At 44.7% G+C, this 23,803-nt stretch overlaps 1 protein-coding gene across 2 annotated transcripts in view; it reads left to right on the forward strand.

The window, feature by feature from the left end:
- LRRK1 (leucine rich repeat kinase 1) overlaps positions 1-23,803 on the forward strand; it is an 83,106-nt gene that overhangs the window by 47,662 nt on the left and 11,641 nt on the right. For both annotated transcript variants that reach the window (XM_087744430.1, XM_087744431.1), the window contains 16 exons: positions 409-623; positions 2,670-2,834; positions 4,893-5,065; positions 7,071-7,191; positions 7,445-7,604; positions 8,261-8,537; positions 11,554-11,725; positions 13,149-13,312; positions 14,591-14,730; positions 16,308-16,557; positions 18,287-18,453; positions 19,577-19,774; positions 20,448-20,725; positions 20,917-21,111; positions 21,932-22,083; positions 23,679-23,796. In XM_087744430.1, coding sequence (XP_087600556.1) covers positions 409-623; positions 2,670-2,834; positions 4,893-5,065; positions 7,071-7,191; positions 7,445-7,604; positions 8,261-8,537; positions 11,554-11,725; positions 13,149-13,312; positions 14,591-14,730; positions 16,308-16,557; positions 18,287-18,453; positions 19,577-19,774; positions 20,448-20,725; positions 20,917-21,111; positions 21,932-22,083; positions 23,679-23,796 — 2,945 coding nt within the window. The remainder of the gene's footprint in view (positions 1-408; positions 624-2,669; positions 2,835-4,892; positions 5,066-7,070; positions 7,192-7,444; positions 7,605-8,260; positions 8,538-11,553; positions 11,726-13,148; positions 13,313-14,590; positions 14,731-16,307; positions 16,558-18,286; positions 18,454-19,576; positions 19,775-20,447; positions 20,726-20,916; positions 21,112-21,931; positions 22,084-23,678; positions 23,797-23,803) is intronic.

Genomic DNA, 23,803 nt, shown 5'->3' on the forward strand with positions numbered 1-23,803 from the left:
AAGTTATTAGGAATTATTCCTTCTCCAGCACACTGTTGAAGCCTAAATCTAATTTTAACTGGAAACATAAAAGTAGAAGGAAAAACTGAGTATTTTCCAATACTAAATTAGTATTTTATGTTTCCTTTGAGCTTCTGAAGCATACGAGCCACAGCATTTGTTTCTTCTTACAGTGCTCCATTGTAGACTCTCAGAGCCGTGACCTTTTTCTGGGGTCTCTGTCTCAGGTTTGTCCACTAGAGGTTTCTTTGTTTATTCTCTGGGTTGTCTCAGCCCACAGCGAAACTGCCGGGAAAATATTAATTCAGCTGATGCGTCTGCAGCCGTAGGTTTTGTCCAGTCCTGCTGTACATATGTACATTTGTAACTGCTAACCACAGATAAAGCCTGTTCACTTCCCCCCCATAGGCCCTAAAACAGTGCTGGCATACTTACGAGCACAGCTGCGCAAAGCAGAAAAGTGTAAGCTAATGAAGATGATCATCATCGGTCCTCCACGACAGGGAAAGTCGACGCTGATTGAGATCCTACAGACAGGAAAAGTCCCTCAGATGATGCACAGCGATGCCACCATACGTACAACAAAATGGGAGCTCCCCAAGCCAGTGGGACACAAGGCAAAGGTGAAAGCCATCGAAGATCCTTTGCCCCAGTGGGATGTTTGAGCCCTGCAGCGTCCCTTTTGGGCTGAAATTGCCTGCCCTTTTACAAAGTGCAATTTCCGTTACCTGCAAGCCAGACCTTGCAAGTGACATGTCTTTAGACCCATCACAATTTCTCTTGTTTCATCTCCCCTTGGTACGAGAGAACAGCTCTGTTTTCCTGAGCACTCAACTTTGTATCATAAAGAGAAAGAGCCATGGGTAGACTGCCTAAATTCTGGCTCTCTCAGCTCAGGTAGTTTTTGGACACTGATTCTGAGAGAGTGTTTTAAATCAGCTTCTCTAAAGCAGATTGTCCTTTCATTTGGGGCCAGAAAATGGGACATCAGTGCCTAAAGCTGGACTCCCTTGATGTCAGAACTGTTCTAGGTGGGGAAGGTGGGTGGAAGGTAGGATGCCTGACCTCTGGTGTGATCCGGGGATATCTAAGGCTTACCTTAAACACCCAGATCTCAGATGACTCATTCAGGGAGTGTGTCAACCCATAATGAGCTCATTTGGACAGCATTGAATTCATTCAGGCATTTGTAGGTGGCCCTGTCCACCACCTACGTAGTAGCACAGGGATTAGAGCATGCAGAATTGGTCCTGAGGTCTTGTCAGAGCTGAGAGTGTGCAAATGCATGGCTCTTCCTTCCCGGATGAGAGCCATGACCACCAGATTGTTTTGGAAGGGGTGGAGGAGCCTGCTGAGTTCAGCTATTCTACAGTGAAGAGTGCCAGGCCAGAGACGGAAAGAAAAAGAGCAAGCACAGCCTGACTCTTTAAAGAGAAGACTTTGGTGGGAGAAGGGATTTGTGCAGTTGGCGTTGAAGAGCAATTTGAATAAAATAGAAACCTAGACAGCATCAGAGACCTGGAGTAGGATCAAGATGCTGAATGGGCTTTTGTCCCCACCTCTGAGTCTCTGTCTCTCCATACAGACATCCGCAGCTGAAGGTCTTTTGGATGAACAAAGCAGTCCTGGTGCTAGTTAGGGCTTGGTTTAAACAATATGGAAGTTCCTCCAGCTGTCTCTGGGAGACTTCAAACTGGGACTATGCTAGGAGATCAGAGCCCTACTGAAGTACTTAGCTCCTTGCTGAAATCTCATAGGGTAACTTGTCCCGTGGGATCAGTCAGGACGTGGACCTGGACCAGTAAACAGAGCCCACTTGATGGTCCGTGATGCTCTGAGGATGGTGGCTGGAGCAGGGTTTGGTTTCCTACTCAGTCACAGGCAGGGCCAAGTGATTTAGGGACAGAGCCTCCAAGGTATGTAGGTGCTTCCTCCTGCAACTGAGAGCCTGAATACCATTTAAGCAGAGAGCCATGCTCCCTCTTAGTGCTGTTGTGGGGCTGCACAGAGGAATGGATGCTGAGATACTTGGAAGAGAGATAGAGCTAGAGAGGCCTCCATTCACACATTCCCCCGAAAATCAGTGAGTCTGATTTACAGTAGCTGTAGTTCTGGCCCATCTCCAGTGTGACACACACGTCAGAAGCCTCTGAGCAATGTGCAGGAGGTGTTTATGAAAGGCTTGAGAAGTTTCCCATCTCCTGAGCATCTATATTCTGTTTGGCTCAGTTAGGGCTGAGCTCAGTGGAAGTGATTTCAGCAGGGGGTTTCCTGCTCCCCATAGCAGTGGCAGATAAGTAGCTTCAGCAGTCCTCTCAAGCATGGCACGGACAAGGATGAAACAGTTTCTATTCCAGATGCAGTGAAATACAGGGCTCAGAATGAGACCCTTGTTTGTGCTGGAGAATCCACAGCATTAACTGGAGATTTACCAGCATCAAGGGCACCTCTATCGTTTTAGCAGCAAGTAATTAGTCTTGATTTCCTGTGGGGAAGTGGTAGCCATGCTTAACAATTGCTTGTTGATTTTTCTTTCCTGGAGGCACAATTAGGACATTGAAACCCTTCTTGTGTCATACATTATGCAGGCGTAGGTTTATACTTCAGCTATTATCTCCCTGTGATTTACTGCAACCATTTGATTTGAACACTTCTCTTTGTCTAAGTAGGTTGATTCAGTGGAGTTCAATGTCTGGGATATCGGAGGCCCAGCAAGCATGTCTACAGTCAATCAGTGTTTCTTCACAGACAAAGCATTGTACATAGTGGTATGGAACTTGGCACTGGGGGAAGAAGCTGTGGCAAACTTACAGTTCTGGTTGCTGAACATTGAGGTAAGAAGTCACTGGTGGACTCTGGGGTGTCTGTTTATCAAGTAGTAGCTCAGCACACAGATATGCGATATTACAGATTCTTTTTGGTCTGCTTTTAAAAACTCCGCAAGCTATGAATTTTGCAGAGCTTTTGGAATTAATTTTCCATTACGCTGTAGGCGTATCGCTATATTTAATGGTTTAAATTTATCATTTGCTTTGTTCTCCCTCACACACATCAGAGAATGAAACAAAAGCTGATTTATAAACCCTTGCTAAGTACGGCTGAACATACTTATTTTGGAATTAGTGTTTGACCACACTGTGCTCCGAGGGGGGTTTGAAGCATTTTCTTTCTTGTGTGGGTTAGACACACATTAGTCTTGAGGCTATATTTTTAACACTTTAGAGTCAGGTAAGCTAGAGAGTATCTCCCAGACAGCTTTCAGCTGAGACTCAGAGCTGCAGTGAATTCATTGGTGTTGATTGATTTTTATAATAGCATATTCATAGTTTTTTGTAAATGTTTATTATTTCATGTCTGTCCTAACATTCCATACACAGAAATGGGCTCAAAGCTAGTGCCTCAGAAAAGAAACATCATTACAAAAATATTAGCTTAGTGGTCAGCAGCAATCAAAAACCCAAACTAGGTAACAAAGCTGAAAGCATAATTATATTTCAAAAATGTGTGATGTGCCTGTGTCCTTAATACATCCCAGCAAGCACATAGTACCATCAGAAAAGATACATAGAAAGATGAATGTGATGGTTAAAAGTATGGAAAAGTTTCTGAGTGCACAGCAATTAAATAGATTAGGCCTCTTCATCTTGGGAAAGAGGCAAATGAGGAGGGCTGCATGTAGACTTACCAGGGGTAAGGAGAAAACCACAAGGGAGTCTTTGTTCATGATCTTTTACAATAGAAGAATTAGGACAGATCAAAGGAAATAATGAGACGGTGGCTTTGAAACAAACACTAGGAAGTATCCTAAACACAAGAGATAGCTAACCTGTAGAATTTATTGGAACTACAATGTGCTGTGGCTGTCAGAAGTTGAAAAAACAGAGTGGTGGAAGAAAAATCCATCAAGTGCTATTAATTCAAAGATACCGTCTCATGCTCAGGAAGTTCATGAGCTGCAGGCTGCTGGATACTGGGAGGACACACCAGGGAAAATCTCTATGTAGTTACTCTGTGCATATACTCTTCATTAGACTCCAGGCAGAATATTGGGCCAAGTGAGCCCTTTGGTGTGACTAGCTACAGCCATCACTCCTGTGTCTGCACAGGGTTCAGATTTAGTGTCATTCAGGTTTGATATTTCAGTTGGCATCGCAAGAGAGAAATGGATTGACTGCAAATAAGCATATATTTCTTCATCTGAATTTTCTTCTCTGGTCAAAGCCATTTGGATCAGCAGGCTGATCCCTGCTTAAGCCTGTGCAATCCCATTGTATTTGGCAATGTGTTCCCTAAATTAGGATATGTTCCAGTCCTGTAATAGAATCATGGAAAGGTTGGAAGAAACCACGAGATCATCTAATCTATTCCTTTGCACTGATTCAGGATTAAGTAGATTAGACATTTCTAGCAGTTTATCTCCATATACCTCCAGTGAAAAAGTTTGTATAACTTCCCCAGGTATCTATTCTGGAGTATAACTTCCTTTTTTCAGGATATCAAAGTTAGATCTTCTAGCTACAGGTTAAGCTAACTTCTTTTCCTTTGTCTGGGCGGACATAGTTCCCATCATTTAGCTGACACGTAGCAACTTAATACCACATGGCGACACCCTTTATGGTAAGCCCTGATGTAATAAACCCAAACTGACAGTTTCCTGCTCTGCAGTAGCAGCAGATGATTAAGCCATATTCTGCAGGAGAACTTCTGTAATACCCAGATCACTTGTTGCTGTTGTCAAGCTGCCACAACAGGTTGCCTCTATTATATATATATATTCCATTTTATTAATGTATATGACTATCCCCTCTTAAATATTATACTTTTCACGTGTCCTCACTGAATTTACCACGACGTCATCTGGATGAGATCATTGTCAGTGTTTTCTCTTACAGGCCAAAGCTCCAAATTCAGTGGTGTTAGTGGTAGGAACACACCTTGATTTAATTGAAACTAAATTCCGTGTTGAGAGGATAGCAACGCTGAGGGCGTACGTCTTGGCTCTCTGTCGGTCTCCCTCTGGATCCAGAGCAACCGGCTTCCCAGATATCACATTCAAGCACCTACAGTAAGTACTTGTGCCTTTATGAAGCTCAGTCACTCTATTTTATGTCACTTTATACAATTTTGTAATACTTGATCTCCTTGGCAACGGAACTGATTTAAAGACTCGTCGGCATTGCATTTCATCTGTTTTTGACTCAGAGAATGTGGTATAATCAGAGAGAAGTTCAGTGTTGCTCAGGAGTCTGATCACGGGTCTGAGAGCTGGAAGCTCCAAAGTCATGACCTTGGCCAGCCTGTTGCAGTGCTCCTGCTCCACTCAGGTTTCTCACCATTAAATGGTCTAACAGTTTATTAGTCACAAGGAGAGAAGGTACAGATTGCATAATTAATGGTGCAAAGCTTGAGAGCGTGACTGTTACGGGGTGGGTGCTGTGGGGTTTGTTAAGGGGAGGCTGAGTGGGAACCTCTTGCGACCTGACGCGAGAACTCAGCTCACATGGCAGCGTTGGCAGGGTGAGGAGTGGGTCACCCCCCTGAGCCGCCAGCAGTCCAAACCTGTGCCATCTGAGTTCTCCAGGTGTGATAAAGGAGAGGCGATGCTGTCTGGAAGATCGGTGTCAGTCAGGCCATGGAGTCTGATGCCGCTCCCTCCCTTCGACTGACGGAGAATGCCCTTGCGGAGAGGAGGCTTTTCTGGCCGGGAGAGAAGCGGGTCTGTCAGCCAAGGGAGTGCACAGCATGGGGGGAGTGTGGATGCAGCAGGCTGGCACCAAACAGCGTGAAATCGCCAGCGCCTGGGGCAAGAGCAGGTGGTGGCTGGCAAGTAAAGAAGGACGCTGCAATGTCCCCAGCGCTTTGCATCTGCTGCCTGGCAAAGTCATCGGGAGACCTCCCACACTCTCTTCCACAGACACAAGCGCTGCGTCGGGCGTCGCAGCTGGCTCTTTCCCGTTAGGAGGAGTACCAGGGACCCAGTGTGAGGCACAGAGACTCACAGCGAGAAAGAGGCTTCGGTCTCCTCAAGCCTCTTTTCCCATCACTGCAGAGCATCCTACCATGATCTTAATCATTCCTTCTCAAGGGGACTTACCCTGCCCCACATCCCGCACATTCCCCTTCTGCGCCTTCCTTTCCCCCTGCATTTCCTTCCAGTCAGAGTTGTGCCTGATTTCTTCCCTCCTCCCTCCCGTGCCTCACCTTCACACCCCATCGCCCACCTGGATGGGGCTCCTCTGAGAGGTGCTCCGGCAGCCGGAGGAGCGTGAGGAGTATGTGTTGTGAAAGCCTTGTGTGGGTGAGCCCAGAGTGCTTTTATCTGCACTAGTCCTCCAGCATCCCAGTGGGTGCATGCTTCCCAGTGCCACTGGTGATTGAGGTTTGAGATAAAACATACTGCTTTAGAAAAGGATTTTCTGTCTGCCACAGGAACATGTGTAGGATCAGTTAGAAAGACCCTTTGTTGGGGAAAGTGGAAAAGAACCAATCTTATCCAGCCCACAAAAAGACAAAAAATAGTAGGAGCTGGAGAGAGCAGGTTTTTAGCTGTTAAAGAGATGATGAAGGCCAGCTTTTAGGATCTAAGCATCAATTCCCAAATCACAGGATCCAGCTGAGCAAGGGCCGGAATGAGGGTGGGAAAAGGTGTCTGGTAGTCATCATCATGCCTCTTTGATCTGAGGCGGGGAGAACTGGACTACTCTCCAGCGATTGCCAGAGCACAGTGTTTGCCTCCTTCCTGCAGTCCCTTCCAGTATGTGTGCAGCACTGAAGGGAAAAAAGGTGATGACTTTGGTCAGTCTGCCAGGGAAGTCCCCAGAGATTACAGTGCCTAAGGGATAGAAGAGCAGTGCACCGTGAATGAAGCTGGCAGAGCAGAGGTTGACCTGATATATCCTTTCCAGGCTTCTTCGTGTTTTTCTCCAAAGCTAAAAATGCTCACTGACAGCCTTCCTCCCATTCAGCTGACACAGGAAATTTAAAGTCACTGATAAGAGAAAGGGAGCCTGGAAAGGAAGCCAGTGTGCTGATAAGGTTTGATAATCTTCAACCTTGCATGACTTTTGCAGTGAGCTCTCATGTAAGACTCTGGAAGGCCTCGATGGACTCCGACAGCTGATTTTTCATGTCACTTGCAACATGAAGGACGTCGGCAGCTCAATTTGCTCACAGAAACTTGCAGGGAGATTGGTGAGAACTGTGCTTTCTAGTGGTGATCCTTACCAAAGCGGGGCTTTTTCTGGGCTTGGTTTTGGACTGGGAGGTGAACTTTAGGAGTTATTGTTGATGCAGGAGGCATGTTAAGTATATAAGATCCTATTTGTCTTTGGGAAAAGACAGCACTGTAGATCCCTGTAAAGGGGAGATGACTTAGCCAGTTCATCTCCAGCAGAGTGATTGCTGTCTGATATTGATCCTGCTCTTTTTCTCGTGTGGCTTGCAGATACCAAGAAGTTACCTTAGTCTTCAAGAAGCTGTCCTTGCAGAACAGCATAGAAGAAGTCAGAATGATGATGTGCAGTATTTAACAGACAGACAAATAGAGCTGATCATTGAGCAAACGCCTGGAAATGATATCAAAGACTATGAAGACTTGCAAACTGGTAGGTCAGAGCAGACCAGTAATTTCTTGGAAATCAATATCGGTGACCACTTGAAATATTCCATGAATAATAAAAATGGGAGGGAAAAAAGCCCACCAGATAATTGCTGTGCAAAAAACCAGAGTGCTCTACACCTGTGTAGAGGTCACTTTGAAAATTGGTAAGATATAAAATTAGTAATGGGGCTTTGGGGAGAGGGCTGTGAAGTTTCTAGGATGGTCTGAGGCTACTAATTTTTTTAGGTTTTTTTTTTTTAAACAACCTTTGTCTGATTTTATTTCTGCTCTGTGAAGAATGAGAGTTGCCATAGTTTCAAGGCTGTCTTCTCTGTAGGGCCCCAGTCCTGTGATCTTTACAGAGGCCTCACTCTGCAGGAGCCAGGGAGAGCCCTTCTCTGGGAGGATGGCAGGAGGAGGGTAAAGGGGAGGTGTGATGAGGACAGAAATACCGACTGTAAAGCAGTGAGATGTGGGTTTTACAAGTGGAGTGCCAGATAGCAGCACTCCTCAGATAAATGTTACCCTCTTGGCTTGGCTGCGTGCTGGCTATATCTGGTATGCATAAAACTCCACAGACTGCCTCATAATCTTGTTCATCTGCACTGTGGTTTCCTAACGCTGGTCTATCGGTAATCTACGATTCTTTATTTTTTGCAGCGATTAATTTTCTCATAGAAACGGGTACACTACTGCACTTCCCAGACACAAGCCATGGCCTGAGAAACCTCTATTTCCTTGACCCTGTCTGGCTCTCAGAGTGTCTACAGAGGATTTTCAACATCAAGAGCTCCAAGTCCATAGCTAAGAATGGAGTCATCAGAGCAGAGGATCTCAGGATGCTGCTGGTTGGGACGGGCTTCACTGAGCAAACCGAAGAGCAGTACTTCCAGTTCTTGGCCAAGTTTGAAATTGCACTGCCTGTGGCCAATAACAGGTATGTTGATAATTAGAGAGGCTTAGCCAGGCTGGAGAAAAATGGCCAATTTAATCAGTGGATATTAACAGGTTTTGTCACTTTAAGCGGTTGTCTTGACAAGGATCTTGCTATGAGAAAATATTTGAGAGCGTTAAACCGTGTAATGGAAGGCACCCATCCATTTGGGCTGTATTTCCTCCCATGAGCATCCTTTGGTCCAAACAAGCTAGTTTGAAAACTTTCCAAAGCAGGTCTTTGTCCACTCGGTGCATTGAGGCTGGCGACAGGCTCAGCCACCAGCACGGAGGGGCAGTGACACCACCAGGGATGTGGCGATGAGCAGGTGGAAGCTCTAAACGCTCAGCCGGTGCAGCTGCAATGAGAGAGGATGTGAGGCTTGTGGCTGCTGGGCCTGAAATATGGATGGGCTGGAGTCATCTGTTTCCAGTGAAAGATCCTCACTCCAGAGTATGGCAGAAAACTTTGGGTAATCAATAATTATGTCAGCCCTGAAAGTAGTAGTATTTTATTTCTAGTGAAATCAGGAAGGTGTAACTTCAGTAGCAACGTGGTTTTCTTAATTATTAGCCTCAATAGGTGCTGATCAATAGTTTTTCTAGAAATGGTCTAGGAAAACTCATTCTCTTTAAATGTTAATGAGTCCTCCTCCCCCCCCGCCCTCCGATCTCTTTTCCTCTGGGCAGAGTTCCCTGCTATTTTTCTCTCCCCCGTCTGCTTGGCGACAGCCTGTTGTTGCGTTAAGGGTGAAACCATAGTTGTATTGCACTTTTGATGTGGCATTTGCATTTCACTTCCTTGCCCTTCCAGGACAGCACGGCTGCATCGCCCTGAGCCTCTCGGGAGCTCTGAATGCCAGCACAAGTGCAGCATTCTCTGTGCTGTCATTATGCCTGTCACTTATCCAGTCCCGGATGCCAACAAATTTTCTCAGGCTTAACACAGATAAAGCAGCAATGTTTCTGCTTAGCCCAAAATGCCTTTTGGACTCCTTGTCACTATCTGCCATTTTTCTCCAAGGCAATTACATTGTCTGTGCCTCGGGAACAAGGAAACTGCTTTTTCATGGCCTGCCCAATCTTTTTTAGAGCGATCCAAGCCACATTAGCAGAATATTCTTCCCACTGATGGACTGTAGCTGTAGCAGGTTGGATTAATTTAATGTACTAGCCAGACACAGAGCAGTTATTTGTTACTGTGCTTCTGCAATTATTGTCTAGATTGCCAGATAGGGTTTCTGTGCAGTCAGTAGGAAAGCAGCTGCCAGTTTCTGTTCTGAAAGGGTGGATAGGGGCATGTTTCACATATTTTCAAAATTTGCATTGGCTGTTGTTCAAGAGCATCGAGTCACCATCTGTATTATAATCCACTATATAGCTGTGGTCCAGAAGGGCCTCACTGGCCGCCTTATACTCCTAGACCCTTTCTTGGATGTGCTGAGGAAAATTTCTTGGCTGTCATATGGTGCATCCACTACCTTTACAGAGCAAGAACTTTTAGTCTGATGCACTCCACTTTTCTGCCTAAGGTGCATGTAATTGAGCTTTGTTCTGCTTGTTAAAATAGGGTTGAAAGTGTGACCGTTCTTATTGTAATTTATAAGTGAGAAGAAATTTTTATCAGCTTTACATTCCAAAGATGTTTCATGGAACAGGTAATTCGGTCATGTAAAATGTCATCAGATGTTATGGACTGTGACATATGGAGAGAGCTGTTTTCTAGTGATGGCTGGTTTTTCTGAGCTGATATTTCAGGTTTTACAGAATACTGCAGCTGTTAGAGAGAAAACGTGATAGGCTTAAAGCATTGGATTTGGACCCAGCATTAGTTCTAGTTGTGTGTCTAACCCCTGCCACTGTTATTTTGGTCAAGTCCCTTGGCCATTTGCCTCATTGCTGTCATTATGCCTGTCAATGATGAGCCCCAGATGCCAACACATTTTCTCAGGCTCAACACTGATAAAACAGCAGTGTTTCTGCTTATAAGCAAATAAGATTTTTGATCATATAGGCATCTTGGAATGTATTGAGTACAGAAGAGTATCACTGTCAAGAGATTTATTGGCAGGTATTGAAAGCCATAAGCTCATAGTTTACAAAACTGTTCTAGTCTTCCAAAAGGTTTTAGGTTCCCAAATACTAAAGATCAGGACAAATGAATATTCTGTGCTTACTGGGAGATCTGAAAATAGTTTGAAAATTTTGTGGTCCTCTATACTAGCGTATCTCTGTTATTTCTGACCGGTCAGACTCAGATACAGCACTGAGTCTCCTCCACACTTGGGCAAAGGACCTAATTACGTGACTGCAGGAAGAGACTGGGCAAGACAAGTGATAGCTCTGCTGGCATCAGTCTGCCAAAGTGAGCTCTTGCCCTAGGAGATTGTCAGGGATGTGGTAGGGAGTCCGGCAGCTGCAGTATGGTGCAGCAGGAAACCCTGTCCCGTTGACCCCTAAGATGCTCTCACCCTGGGACTGGGATGAGAGCCAGAGCAGTCCCGTCCCCGCAGCCTGTCACTGCCTCGTTGCCACCTCCCATTACACCTCCTCTCCCCACCTTCTGGGCTTACTGAAGCTGAGCTGCTGTAGGTTGTTTTTGCATTTGTCTTCTGTTCCACATAGGAGCACAGCTGTAATTCTCTGCTTACTACCAGGGCAGAGTAGTAAAAATACCAAAAAATGAGTCCCAACATCACAGCTGTTCTAATGACTCTTATATTTTAATGCATTTAATTTGTGATTACACAAATGTCCTGCTCATTACATCAATTTTAGCCCTGTCCAATAGCCCTGGCTGAATTATGTAATGTCTGTTTTGCCTCTGCTTGCTTCCATAGTGTAAATTAATTTCCCCATGTATTGCTGCAGCGCCTTTAGTCTAAAAGCTTTTTTATATGCAGTAGGCTGTGCCATTAAAAATCTCTTTGGAGATTGAATCGCCTTATTATCCAGTAACAATGTTCTCACTGTTACAAGCTGGAGCTAAAATTTGAGCTGTTGAATTTGATGTGTTTCAGCTACCTCCTCCCTCATCTGCTTCCTACCAAGCCAGCATTAGATATCCATGGGCTCTGCCACCAGACCACAAACACAGTCCAAAGGGTCTTCAAGATGAGTTTTGTCCCAGTTGGCTTTTGGCAAAGATTCATAGCCCGAATGTTAATTAGCCTGGCAGAGATGGACCTCCAGGTAGGTTACTGTATCTCCCTGCAAGCAAGAGAAGACAGCTAAAGTTGTTGTTCAGTATAAGTGGGTGTCTCTTCACATCCAGCTTGCTTCAGTCACAGACTTCAATAACATTATTTGAGTAAATAGGGAAAGATGAGACTCTGCAATCAAAATCTGATTCTGTTTTCACAGTAGGTGTCATTTAGAACAACAAATTGGCACTGGGGAAGAAAGGCTATGTTCTCCACAGCCTCTTTATAACATGATCCCCTGGAAGGTCTCAGTACCTCCAGCATCTTCCAGTTACAAGTAATTGGAGTTCTGCCTGCGGCTCTTGTCCATGACCATTCCACTGGGCCAGACTCTGCTCATGTTGTTTGCCAGTGGAGATCTGGAATAGCTCCACCAAAGTCAGCTATCTGAATCTATATGGGTTTAAATGAGAAGAAAATTACAGGACTGTTGCATTAACGCGATAATGAGTACAAGCAGGCACCCTATTAGTGCAAGTGGTATGCATATCATTAAAGTAGTGTTTGTAAGGTTTTGAAAGCTAAGTGAATTTTAATGTTGTTACAGACATATTTTTGCAGCAGCTTATATCTGAAAACATAGCCCTGCTGGAAACCGTAATAAATACTTGCAAAATATTTTTAGCACTACTGTGGTATCTATCTATTTAAACTGTGTTCTGTCACTGATGTACAGAACATGGAAAACATGATACCTGTTTTTGGAAGGTCCTCTGTGTTCCAGGCTTCTCAAACCATGTAATAACTTTACCTGTTTTAACAGGCTGTCTTGGCAACCCCTCACTTATATCCTCATGGGCACTACATAACCCTAGAGCACCTTTGCTAGAGACCTCATCCAGTCCTCACTGAAGTAAATGGAAAGGATGCCAGGCGTCAGACCCGTCTGCAGACAAATGAACGTTACAGCAATGAGTACAGTGGAGTTCTGCAGATTAAGTCTTTGGTTTTAAAATGAAAATACATTTTGCTCTAAGTGCTGGTTTGAAGTGTCTTGGAGAAAAGCCATCTTCCTCCCACTGAAACAGGTGGAAAAGTTAACTCTACACTGAGGGCAGACTTAATCATTCACTAGAACATTTAGCTCTTCTTTAGGTTTACAAGACTTTTGCAAATGTAGAATTCGTATAACAAATGTCACAGTTACAGACTTAACTTTGTTCACGGATATGAAATTGTTCCCTTTTGAGTGGCATGAAAAATATTTCCATTGCTGCAAAACCAACTTTTACTGTGTGTATTTTCATTCCATCGCAAAATTTTTTATGAGCACAAGTCACTCTTTAATAGAAAAGGTTTGACAGCACCTGTGAAGGCCTAAAAAAGAAATCATCTTATTGCTCACTTAAAGCAACATCCTTATGAGAAATGTCAATAATTTAATGATTTTCATGCTTTTCTGCTTGTTTCAGCTTTTTGAAAACAAGAAGAACACCAAGACAAGAAACAAAAAGGTGACCATCTACAGCTTCACAGGCACCCAAAGGAACCGCTGCAGCACGTTCCGAGTCAAAAGGACTCACACTGTTTACTGGCAGGAAGGTCTGTTCGTTACCTTTGATGGAGGCTATCTTAGGTAATTTGTGTTCGTAATGCAGCATGCGTGACAGGGGACTAATAGTGTGTATGAAACACATCATCTGAATGGAGATGAATGGGCCTGACTCATGCTATATGCTCACTCGTCAGTAGAAGAGGAGGCTCTTCTAACAGACATAACTCATCTGGTAACAACTGGTGACAAAAATGATGAGTAACTGATTGTTTGGCAGTTCTGAATATATCAACCTTATGTGTCATTACAGCCACAAATTAAAGAGGCCTGAAAGCAGTAAGCGATATTCAGAGCAAAACTCTTTGCCAGTGTAAAATCATGCATTTTCACATGCAAAGATTTCCTTACGTCAATGAGTTTTTCACTGAATCCTAAAACTTCACCACAGTGTGGCAGTACTCCAGATCAATGGAGGTGCTTCTGAGCTATCAGACTGCATGCAACAGAGACTATGGCTAACTGGTTTAAGCTGGCCAAGGCAGAGTGCCTGCTGGCTGCAAGGCTGGAGAAAACCTGCTGTCCATGTTCTTTCACAAATGCAGAGAGTAGGCAGCCACTTAAGACTTTCATCTCTGTAGTATCTGCAGATGCCTTTGCTCTTCCAGTCCCTGGCGAGACAGGGAGGAACCATTGGTGTTGTTCCATGGTTGGAGACCAGAAGGGCACAGTGACTTTCCTGAGTTCATCTAGGCCATCTGCGGCTGAGTAGAGATTTGGACCCAGACATTGCAAATCACGGACTGGAATCCTTAATTCTGGACCATGGTGGTGGTCATACTCTTATCTCCCCATGTACTTCAGGGAGTTACAGAACTCAGCTCTTTGTATTAAAGCTTGGTTTGTTGTTTTGTTGGGGGTTTTTTTGTGGGAATTGCACAAAAATTGTTATGTCCATAAACTTTTCCAAACAGTTCTTTGAAGTTTTATTATTATTAGGCCACTGGAGTTTTATTACTGATTTTTAAAACTCCTAACCTTCCATCATTCTGTATGGGGCATTTCTATCAAAACTCTCCATCATACTCAGTTCACTTAGGCCAGGGTTGTCTCTGGGTCTGACCTTCTGTAGCATGTACCCATTGTAAGCAACTGGCATTTCTGTGCAAGAATTCTCTTCTGAAAGTCATTTGCCAAACAGACTGAATTGAAAATCATCCTCAAAGCTAGATTGCTTTTTATTTTGATTGCCTATGAACTACGTGTTGTTATGTAACTCAGGTTTCCTGCGAGAAAGGAAGTTTGTTGACACTGATGCTTCACAAAAGCTTCATGCGGCTGTCTTCTGGCTTTCTTACACAGTGTCGAGTCTTCTGATGTGAACTGGAAAAAGAAAAAAAGTGGTGGAATTAAAATCATTTGCCAGTCAGAAGTGAGAGACTTTTCAGCAATGGCATTCATCACAGATCATGTCAACTCTTTGATAGACCAGTGGTTTCCTGGTGAGAGAACTACTGTAATTTTCTGTGCAGTATTATGTCTTTTTAACAGAAGGTTCTTTGACAGAGCTCTCCAGGTGCACAATATTGTGTGTTAATTGAAGACCCCCCAGGCTTTGACAGTCTCAAGCCAACAAAGTTTGAGAAAAGCTGATAACCTGTAGACAGATCAAGATTATTTCCCAGCACACCTTGGTCTAGACATTGTGTCTTTCGGTCCGTCAGTCACAGCAAGCACAGGTGAAACATTACAGATCAAACAGGATCTGCTTCTGTAGTTCAGGAGACTCTTCCAGTGCTCATAGTAGGGACAGGATTTGGCCCAGAATACTTGGCACTGTCCCTTGATGGCAGAACTCATTTTGGCATCAGCTGGGATCAGCATTTGCCCACCATTTGTAATGCCCTGTAATTTATAAAATTGTGATGTGGGAGGCATGAGTGAATATGATACCAGGGACTCTGTGCCAAAGTAACTTCCTTGACTCCTGCAGTTGTTTTTCCTGTGATCAGCACAGATCCTGCTGTTACCCAGTGGGCTGTTTGCAACCCCAATACACTTTGTGTAAAACCAAAACAAAATCTGAAGTGTTCTTTATCGTCCCGCACTGGTCTAGAAAACAGTGCCAAAGTGTCTTAATTGGAGGCTCTCTGGAGGAAACAGTTGTGCACTCTCACATATTCGTGTTCTGCATGTTATGAAGATAAAAGATTTTCTTTGCCTTTGGATTAAAATAATGGTAACATTAATCACTGAAGCTTGAGAAGAGTCATGACTTCAAAGGCTGCAGCCTGTATTTACCCTGCCTGATTGTAGGCATTTAACAGAACCTGTCACCACAAAATCCCTTTGTAGTTAGTGGGAGAGGTGTGAACCTCCCAAAGGTTTAGTCTTGATAGAATTCACATTTCCCCTGGAGGGCCTGAAAACATTGCCCCTGAGGGAGTCCACAGTAACTGTGTTCCCAGCCTGGGTGCTGCGGGTGAGTACTTACTCCTAGCCTGCACCTGAAGGGCTCAGCCTGAGCGTGCCGTGCTTCCCAGTCCACTCCCATTCCCGTTCCCATGCCTGCTCTCTGCCTGAAGCCATCTGGCATCTTGCAGTGTGCAAAGCAGACGTGGCTGGGGCTCCTGGGCAGCCTCACAGCTGCCTTCCTTCTACTGCACAGCCATGCCCTTCAGGATACGCAGTGATCCCTATCTGCAGTTCACACAGAGACATCCAGCAAGTAGGAGGTTCTCTCCAATGCTTTATTCATATACTTCTAATTTCTACTGGCCCTGAATGTATTTTCTTTGCAAGCCTGTGCGTTACCTGTGACCAAAGCAGACTAGCTGTTAAGTTATGTCAACAGTCCTGTCTCCTCAGTACTGTACCTGCTATCTGCATATACTTTGCAAAAAGCTGTTTTCTTATTCCAGTCAATACAATGCAGTGAACTGCTGCTTTCATGAGTGTGACCGTTTTCAGGCAGTGGATCCAGGTGATGATTGTAGACATCTGAATGCACTAGGAGCTGTTCTTTCTCAGTTTGTGTGAGTTATGTTGTTTTCTGTTTGCTTGCTTGCTTGCTTTGAAGCACTCACAGCCACTGAGAGCGATGGCACGTTGCTGATGGAGCAGTATGTGCCCTGCCACATCTGTGCAGCTTCCAAGCCGGAGGAGAATGAGTGTGGCGAAAAGGCGGAGGACGCGCAGTACTTTAACATGGAGGACTGTGTCCTGACTGCCATCGAACTGGACTATATCACGTGTCCTAACCACCCTGACATCCCCGTTTCTCTCCAAGAGCTGGTCCCGGAGCTTTTCATGACTGATTTTCCTGCCAGGTAATGTTATTTCATAGAATCATAGAATACCAGGTTGGAAGGGACCTCAAGGATCATCTGGTCCAACCTTTCTAGGCAAGAATTTGCACAGTCTAGACGAGATGGCCCAGCACGATGTCCAGCTGAGTCTTAAATGTGTTCAGCGTAGCGCAGTCAACCACTTCCCTGGGGAGATTATTCCAGTGATTGACTGTTCTCACTGTGAAAAATTTTCCTCTCATGTCCAATCGGAATCTTCCTGGGAGTAACATGTACCCATAATTTGATAGCCTTTTGTACCCCAATTTGTACCCAATATTTGATAGCCGTTGGTTAAGTTTCAGTGTACCTATGTAATTCGGTTGGATTTTTTTCCTAAGTCATCTCTGCTAGAGGAACATACTGACCACAGGAAACAAATTTATCCGCTCTCAATCCCTGCTCTGGCAATTCATCCTAAACTGCAGTCCTGGTGGTCAGCACACTTGCTTAGACAATCGCTGTGGGCTGACCCGAGTCATCACTTCAGGGGGTCCTTTGAGATCACTGTGGTGCAATGTGAAAGTCCATTTTTAAAGCCGCAGCTGTCCTGCATTGCCCACGACTCTGGCCAGAGTTTTCTGTAGTTGGAGTCTTTCTGGGATCCCAGAAAAGAGATTTTAATATGGCAAAACTAAAAGGAAGTGCTGCTGTGTCACAAGATTGGCACTGAAATCGCCTTTAGTTTTGAAGAGCCTGTAGGTGAGTGAATTTATAGACACCACTAGAGAATTCACATTGAGTCGAGGCTCCTGCTTGGCTGAGGGCTGTTGGATGTGTTGTAGTAGTGTGGCGGTCCTGAACAGCTGAAACAGCTCTTCCCTACCCATAGCAGCACTGCCAAATCTTTAAGCTGCTTAACTGCATTCCCAGATGGGTTCAGCCTTATACCCCTTATTACTTAGTGTGCAGAGCAAGAGACCTCCTGACAGCAGGCAGGACAGGAGACCAATGTCTCTTTTGGTTCACACTCAGACCTTTCTGTGCCCGATGCAGAGCCATGAGACCTCTAGACAAAACTGTGTCCTCTTGGCTGCTGTCGGAGCTTTCTGTGCTCCCCCAGGCCCTTGTTCCTTTCTTGGCGTCGTTTTACTGGGCAAACACCCCATCGCCTCGTCACGACACCCATCCTCGCAGTGCTATCTCCTAGAGATTTATTTGACGGGCGTGAGGCGAGTGGAGATGTTTGAAGTGTGAACAGCTGTAAAAGTAGTCTCTGGAAGAGTGGGGGAATGATGAATTGCTGCCTGGGAACAGTAAGCTGATTTGAATAATCAGGTTTCAGAGTGTGGGGCTGTTCATAAACATCCTGTCCTGCCTCAGCGGAGAAAAGAGGAACAGGAGGCAAATGAAGCAAAAAAATCATTAGTACAGATAAATGGTACAAATATCTGTATCCGTGTCGTCTGCTTGGAAAAGGAGCTTATGTGCTTTCCAGATCTGTTTGATTCTTGTGGGACAAATTAGTTAAAAGCCTTTTTTGCTTATTTGCCCAAGTTACTTTTTTCTGTGAGAAATCTGTTGTACGTGAGCCAGCGTAGAGTACATTGAGATAGTTAGTTAAGGTTAAGGTAGTTAAGGTGATCCAGTCCTCTCAGAACATAAGATCAGAACCTATTAGGGATTCACGAAAATGGAAATCACATGAAAAATATGAATTTACAATGTCTTTGAAACTTTTAATTAAAAAGCCCCAATCTCTTTTTGGCAGACTCTTCCTGGAAAATAGCAAACTGGAATGCAGTGAAAATGAAAACAACGTTCTTGGCCAGGGTGGAAGTGGGACCGTTATATATCGGGCACGATACCAAGGAAAACCAGTGGCTGTGAAGAGATTTCAGATTAAAAAATGCAAGGGTTCTCCCACTTCAGCTGCAGGTACAGTACACAGAATCGGTGTTGGGAATCGGCTCTTGTAGTCTGCGATCCCAAGTTAAGACCAAAGAGCTTTCGCTTTCCGAAGTGCTGGCAGCACCTGTTTAAATACAGCTTTGAAATATATAGCAAAATTGGTGCGTTTCCATGGAGGAGGAGGATGCATCTTAAAGAGTCCTTCATGAAAGCACTTGTAGCGATGAAGGTCATTGGCACTGCAGGAAGCTTCTCTCCTGCAGGTCAATGGGTGGCCTCATACAGTGCCAAGGCAGAGCTCTTGATGGGGGTGGGAGGCAAGATTTCATCTCCTTTTCCCAAGCTGTTCAGCAATGAGAAGTGTGGATTTGCATAGGTTTGCACTAAGGACTTGTGGGTCTCCACCTTTGAATTAGTCTTTTACTCCATCTGCGCCAGCCACTACAGAAAGCAAACTGGAAATCCTTCTCAGCCTGCCAGCTCCTCCAGGCAGGGACAGGCTCTCGTACTGCACGTGCCGGCTGTTGAGCACAGATTTCCAGCAGAGCCTCAGTCCATGGACAAAGGAAAGGGGAAAGTACCTCACTTTCCTCATTCTTGACAGGGAAGGATGCAGTGAACCCCTGGGCTGTGAAGGAGGCCAGCTGCTGTCCCAATGATAAATAACCTTTGGAAAGACCAAACCTGCCTGAGCAGCCCGTGGTGTCCCATGGCAGAAGGACAGTTACCATGAAGGGTCCCTCTTCTGGCAGGGCAGCCAGGAAAGGGTAGGGAAGACTCCTTCCATCAAAGGGTCTGCAATGTGACGTCCACACCCAGAGAGTCCCTGCTTTAAAAAGCACAGCACAAGTTTTCCAAAATCATCCAGGTGATATATGAGAACAGTGTGTGCCAGACACACTCAAGGTTGGTGTTAAAGGACCAAGGGAGCACTTGCTTCCTGAGGCAGCCGTATATATCCTGCTTATAGCTAATGTCTGTCAGTGGCTCATGCATCAACATGAGGATGCAACTTAAAAGCCTTGCTGTTGGCATAACCTCACAAGCTGCCTTCCTCCTGCAGCATTTGGTCAGCGATTAGCACCTTCCAAAGAGTTTCTGACTTGGTTTCTCAGCTGGGGAGTGAGCAGGGGTTTGTGTGTCTTGCCAGATACCATGCTGAAACACCTGAGAGCCATGGACGCCATGAAGAATTTCTCCGAGTTTCGCCAGGAGGCCAGCATGCTCCACTCACTGCAACACCCCTGCATCGTCTCCCTCATTGGCATCAGCATCCATCCTCTCTGCTTTGCCCTAGAGCTCGCCCCTCTGGGCAGCCTCACCACTGTATTGTCTGAAAACTCCAAAGGTAAAAACAGGGTCTCCTTCCTGGCACAGCTCACTCTCCGAGTCACACTAGTGACAAATGGTCAACAACATTCAAATTACTGCTTGATTTACTGAAGGGGATTTTCTTCCAGACTAGGGGAAGTGGGAGGGATGGAATTGCTCTTAAACTGTGCCTTTGGGAACGTAGTAAAAATTGATGCTCAGGATTTTCAAAACTACTTTGGAGACCTGGATTTTAAATTTCTCTGCAAATTAATAAGAAGTGGATCTCACTTCAGTGCTGCATGGGTAATGCTGTGTTCTTCCCCCTGCAGATGGGTGTCTGGCACTCTGAATGCTCTCATAATTATCTGTATTTCTGTCGCTGTCAAATGAACGACACTAATTCCAAGATAGGTTGAGGCCATCTGACCTTCTTGGCACCTTGGCTTTGTGTCAACTTTCAGTCAAACACTAATTTTCACCAGGAGATTTAGGGGTCTAGAAGTGAAAGGGTTTAAAAAAAGAATCTAATAGAACTGTCAGATGTGTATAGTAACATGAACAGTGTCATTTCAAATTGTGGCATTGAGTGATGTTTTAAAAGGTTGTTAGTTATTGCTCTGGAGTTTAAAAGAGAAAGAGAAAGGGGAAAAAAAAAAAGCAGTTACTGCAATTACAAGAACTGAAGACAGGCTGTTCCTTTGTGCTAGGGTCTTCCTTTGTGCCACTGGGACACATGCTGACACACAAAATAGCGTATCAGATTGTAACAGGTCTTGCCTACCTGCATAAGAAGAACATCATCTTCTGCGACCTGAAGTCAGACAATATTTTGGTGTGGTCCCTGGACGTCAAAGAGCACATCAATATCAAGCTCTCCGACTACGGAATCTCCCGGCAGTCATTCCACGAAGGCGCTCTTGGCGTGGAAGGCACGCCGGGCTACCAAGCTCCTGAGATCAGGCCTCGCATAGTCTACGATGAGAAGGTAACCGTGGTGTATCCATGGGCGCAGCCCCTGCGTGACAGCGGTGGGTGGCTGGCTTCATGCATGGGGCTGAATTCCCTTATACATGCATGGTGTGCAGCACTAGCTTTCCCACCATGGCCTTCCTTGCTCTCCTCTCCACCCACCAAGGGAGGTTTACACTGTTTTTTTCTCTCTGTTTCTGGCTCTAGGTCGACATGTTCTCATATGGGATGGTCCTGTATGAGCTGCTGTCTGGTCAGCGGCCTGTGCTAGGACAACACCAGCTCCAGATTGCAAAGAAGCTGTCTAAAGGGATCCGTCCTGTTCTTGGGCAGCCAGAGGAGGTGCAGCTATATAGGATGCAGGCACTCATGATGGAGTGTTGGGACACTAAGCCAGAAAAGGTACCAGACAACCCTTATGACCAGTGTTTTCTGATCATGTAGCTACAGGGATCTGGCAGCCCTTTTCATGCAGAGAGCTAGGCTTGCTCTCGGTACAGCAGAACAGCTCAGTTTCCCATTTACCCCTCCTGCTGATATGGCCCAGAACTTCTGTTGACTTAAATGAGAGTTTTATGAATGAAACTATGGCAGATTGGTGGCCTTAGACATCTGCGGTGATGTGAAGGTCCCTTGACGTCAATGGCAGTTAAGCTATTGACTTCACCAGGACAAGACGTTACCCATAATTTCTAGAAACAGCTACAGTATCATGGTGTGAGTGTAACAACAAAGACTTCAAAAACACCAAGATTATAAAAAGCGGTGTAAGGAAGAAAAGGGTTCAAAGTACGAGACAAGGATTATGCTGCATTATGTTTTTCATTAATTGCAAGTTGGTGTTTCAGAGCTGCTGTTCTTCAAAGGTCAGCTTGACCCACAAACAGCTAGACACTGTCATGACAGTGGGTCAGCTTCCAAAATTCCTAAGCCTGAACAAATTAATCGATAAAATGTGTAAGAGAAACACAGACCAAACCATGGAAGTACAGAAGAGGTTTGTCTTCAGTGTCTGGGGTATGGAGGATGCTAAGAACCAATCAGGTGGGATTTATAAGGAGAATTTGGTGTAGATTTGAGAAAGTAGCAGAAGTGTTTATTGAAGAAGTCCTACTTCTTGGCTCTCTAGCTTTAATAAATAATGACTATTATGATTCTTTTATTTCATCTGGACCTCCAGCTGTCTCACGTGACCTGTCTTTCTCTTTTCCTTTCCCCACAGCGTCCACTGGCCATTTCTGTGGTAGGACAGATGAAAGATCCTACCTTTGCAACATTTATGTACCTGCTATCCTGTGGGAAACAGTCTTCCTTCTTCTGCTCCCAAGGACAGGAGTACACTGTGGTGTTCTGGGATGGGAAGGAAGACACCAGGTGAGACAGCTCATATTAGTAATTTCTTTCTTTTGTTCTTTTTTCTTTTTAAGTAAAAATCCTTCAGTGTCTTCCCTTATGCCTCTGGGAGGGAGGTAAAGAAGGTGAAAGTGAATTTGGGTGAATGCCAAGGATATGGTGAACACTGTTTTCCCAAACTCTTTTAATTGGGAACAGTGGTTGCTTTATAAAGGATATTTAATGAGCTTAACTCTGCTTCAGTTAATATGAGGAGAAGATTAGGGCAGTGTAATGATTCACACACACAGGATGAAGCATTTGCACATGAGAACAGACGTGTTCTGCCTTTCCTAATGAGGCCATTTAACACTAAACCTTTCCTAATTGAGACTGCAGTTCCATCTCTGTTCTGCAAAGCAATTAAGCACATGCTTAAATCCTATTGAAATCATCAGGATTTAACCACATGCCTGAAGCTGTGTGTGCATCCAAGTGTATACTGCCAGTAAAATGTGTGCTATACTGAATAGGCATGGGCTTTAAATGTTATTAAACTGTGACGGAGATGATGGTATTTTTCTCAGCCACACATGACCCATGGCTAGTTACATTTGTTTTTGTGGATGTTCCTGATTTTTATAGACCCAGTCCTATTTGGAAACATTCACAAACTGGTCTGAATTTTATATTAATGTGTTCATTATTTGTAACCATTAACCTAATGGGCAAGGTACGTGATTTGTTCACGAGCGATTTGCTTTGCTGTTTGTGGTGCCTGGTCAGTCGTTCAGTGCAGACAGTATAACTATTCCTGCTAAAACTGGTGGAACGCATGGGACTCACAGATGTATTCTGAATACATGGATGTTGTCCAAATATTCACAGCAATATATCTCAGTGAATCTGCTTCCTGACTGGACAATCCACTTGCTGGAGACTGCTGAATAACAAATTAGTTATATGTGATGGATTTCAGGATATGTAACTGCTTGTGCCACAGCTGGTAAAACATCTGGGGCTCACAGATGTGGCTGTGAATATCCAGTTATTGTTCAAACACCCAAACCCAATAAACTTCCCCAAACAAACAAAATCCTTTTAGTTACAAAAACATTAATTAGTCATATTTATAAATTATTTTATCAGGTTACACATCTTTGGTCTTATTTGGAAGGATCATGCTCTTCTGTTTATGTACTAGAATAAGTAATGAAGCCAGATAATACTGTGGCAGTGAACTTGGAGAACAAGCACGTATTCTCTTGAGCACCTAATGGGCAAGATGGGCTAAGGCCTCCCAGCTATTAATTACTGCTATTCAGCTGAAGCTATTTGTCTCACAACTGAATTATAGTAACAGACCACGTAAGTTCTCCTAATCCATTTCCGCGCAAAGTCAGATAGCTGAGTTTAAATCTTCACAGAAGCAATTGCATATCTGCCCCCTGAGGAAGAGCTGTGGCACGTCTGTATTTCTCTTCCTTTACAAAGGCCATTTGGAGGGGTGAGAGCCTTGCAGCATCGTCCACATCTGGACAGTCGTGTTACGGCTTGGCCAAAAGTGCCGAGTACCGTCCTGTAGCAGATTGGAGGCTGAATATTGGCTATAGGAAATTGTTATTTGCTCCTTTCAGAAACTACACGGTGGTGAATCCGGAGAAAGGAGTCATAGAAGTGGAGAGGATGAGCTGCCCAGGAATGAAGCTATGCTGCCAACTAAAATTTCAGAATGCCCTCTGGGCTGCCACGGAGGTGAGTG

The sequence above is a fragment of the Nipponia nippon genome, unplaced genomic scaffold (assembly GCF_047370975.1).
Source record: "Nipponia nippon isolate SJK-2023a ecotype South Korea unplaced genomic scaffold, ASM4737097v1 scaffold_9, whole genome shotgun sequence".
Taxonomy (NCBI): domain Eukaryota; kingdom Metazoa; phylum Chordata; class Aves; order Pelecaniformes; family Threskiornithidae; genus Nipponia; species Nipponia nippon.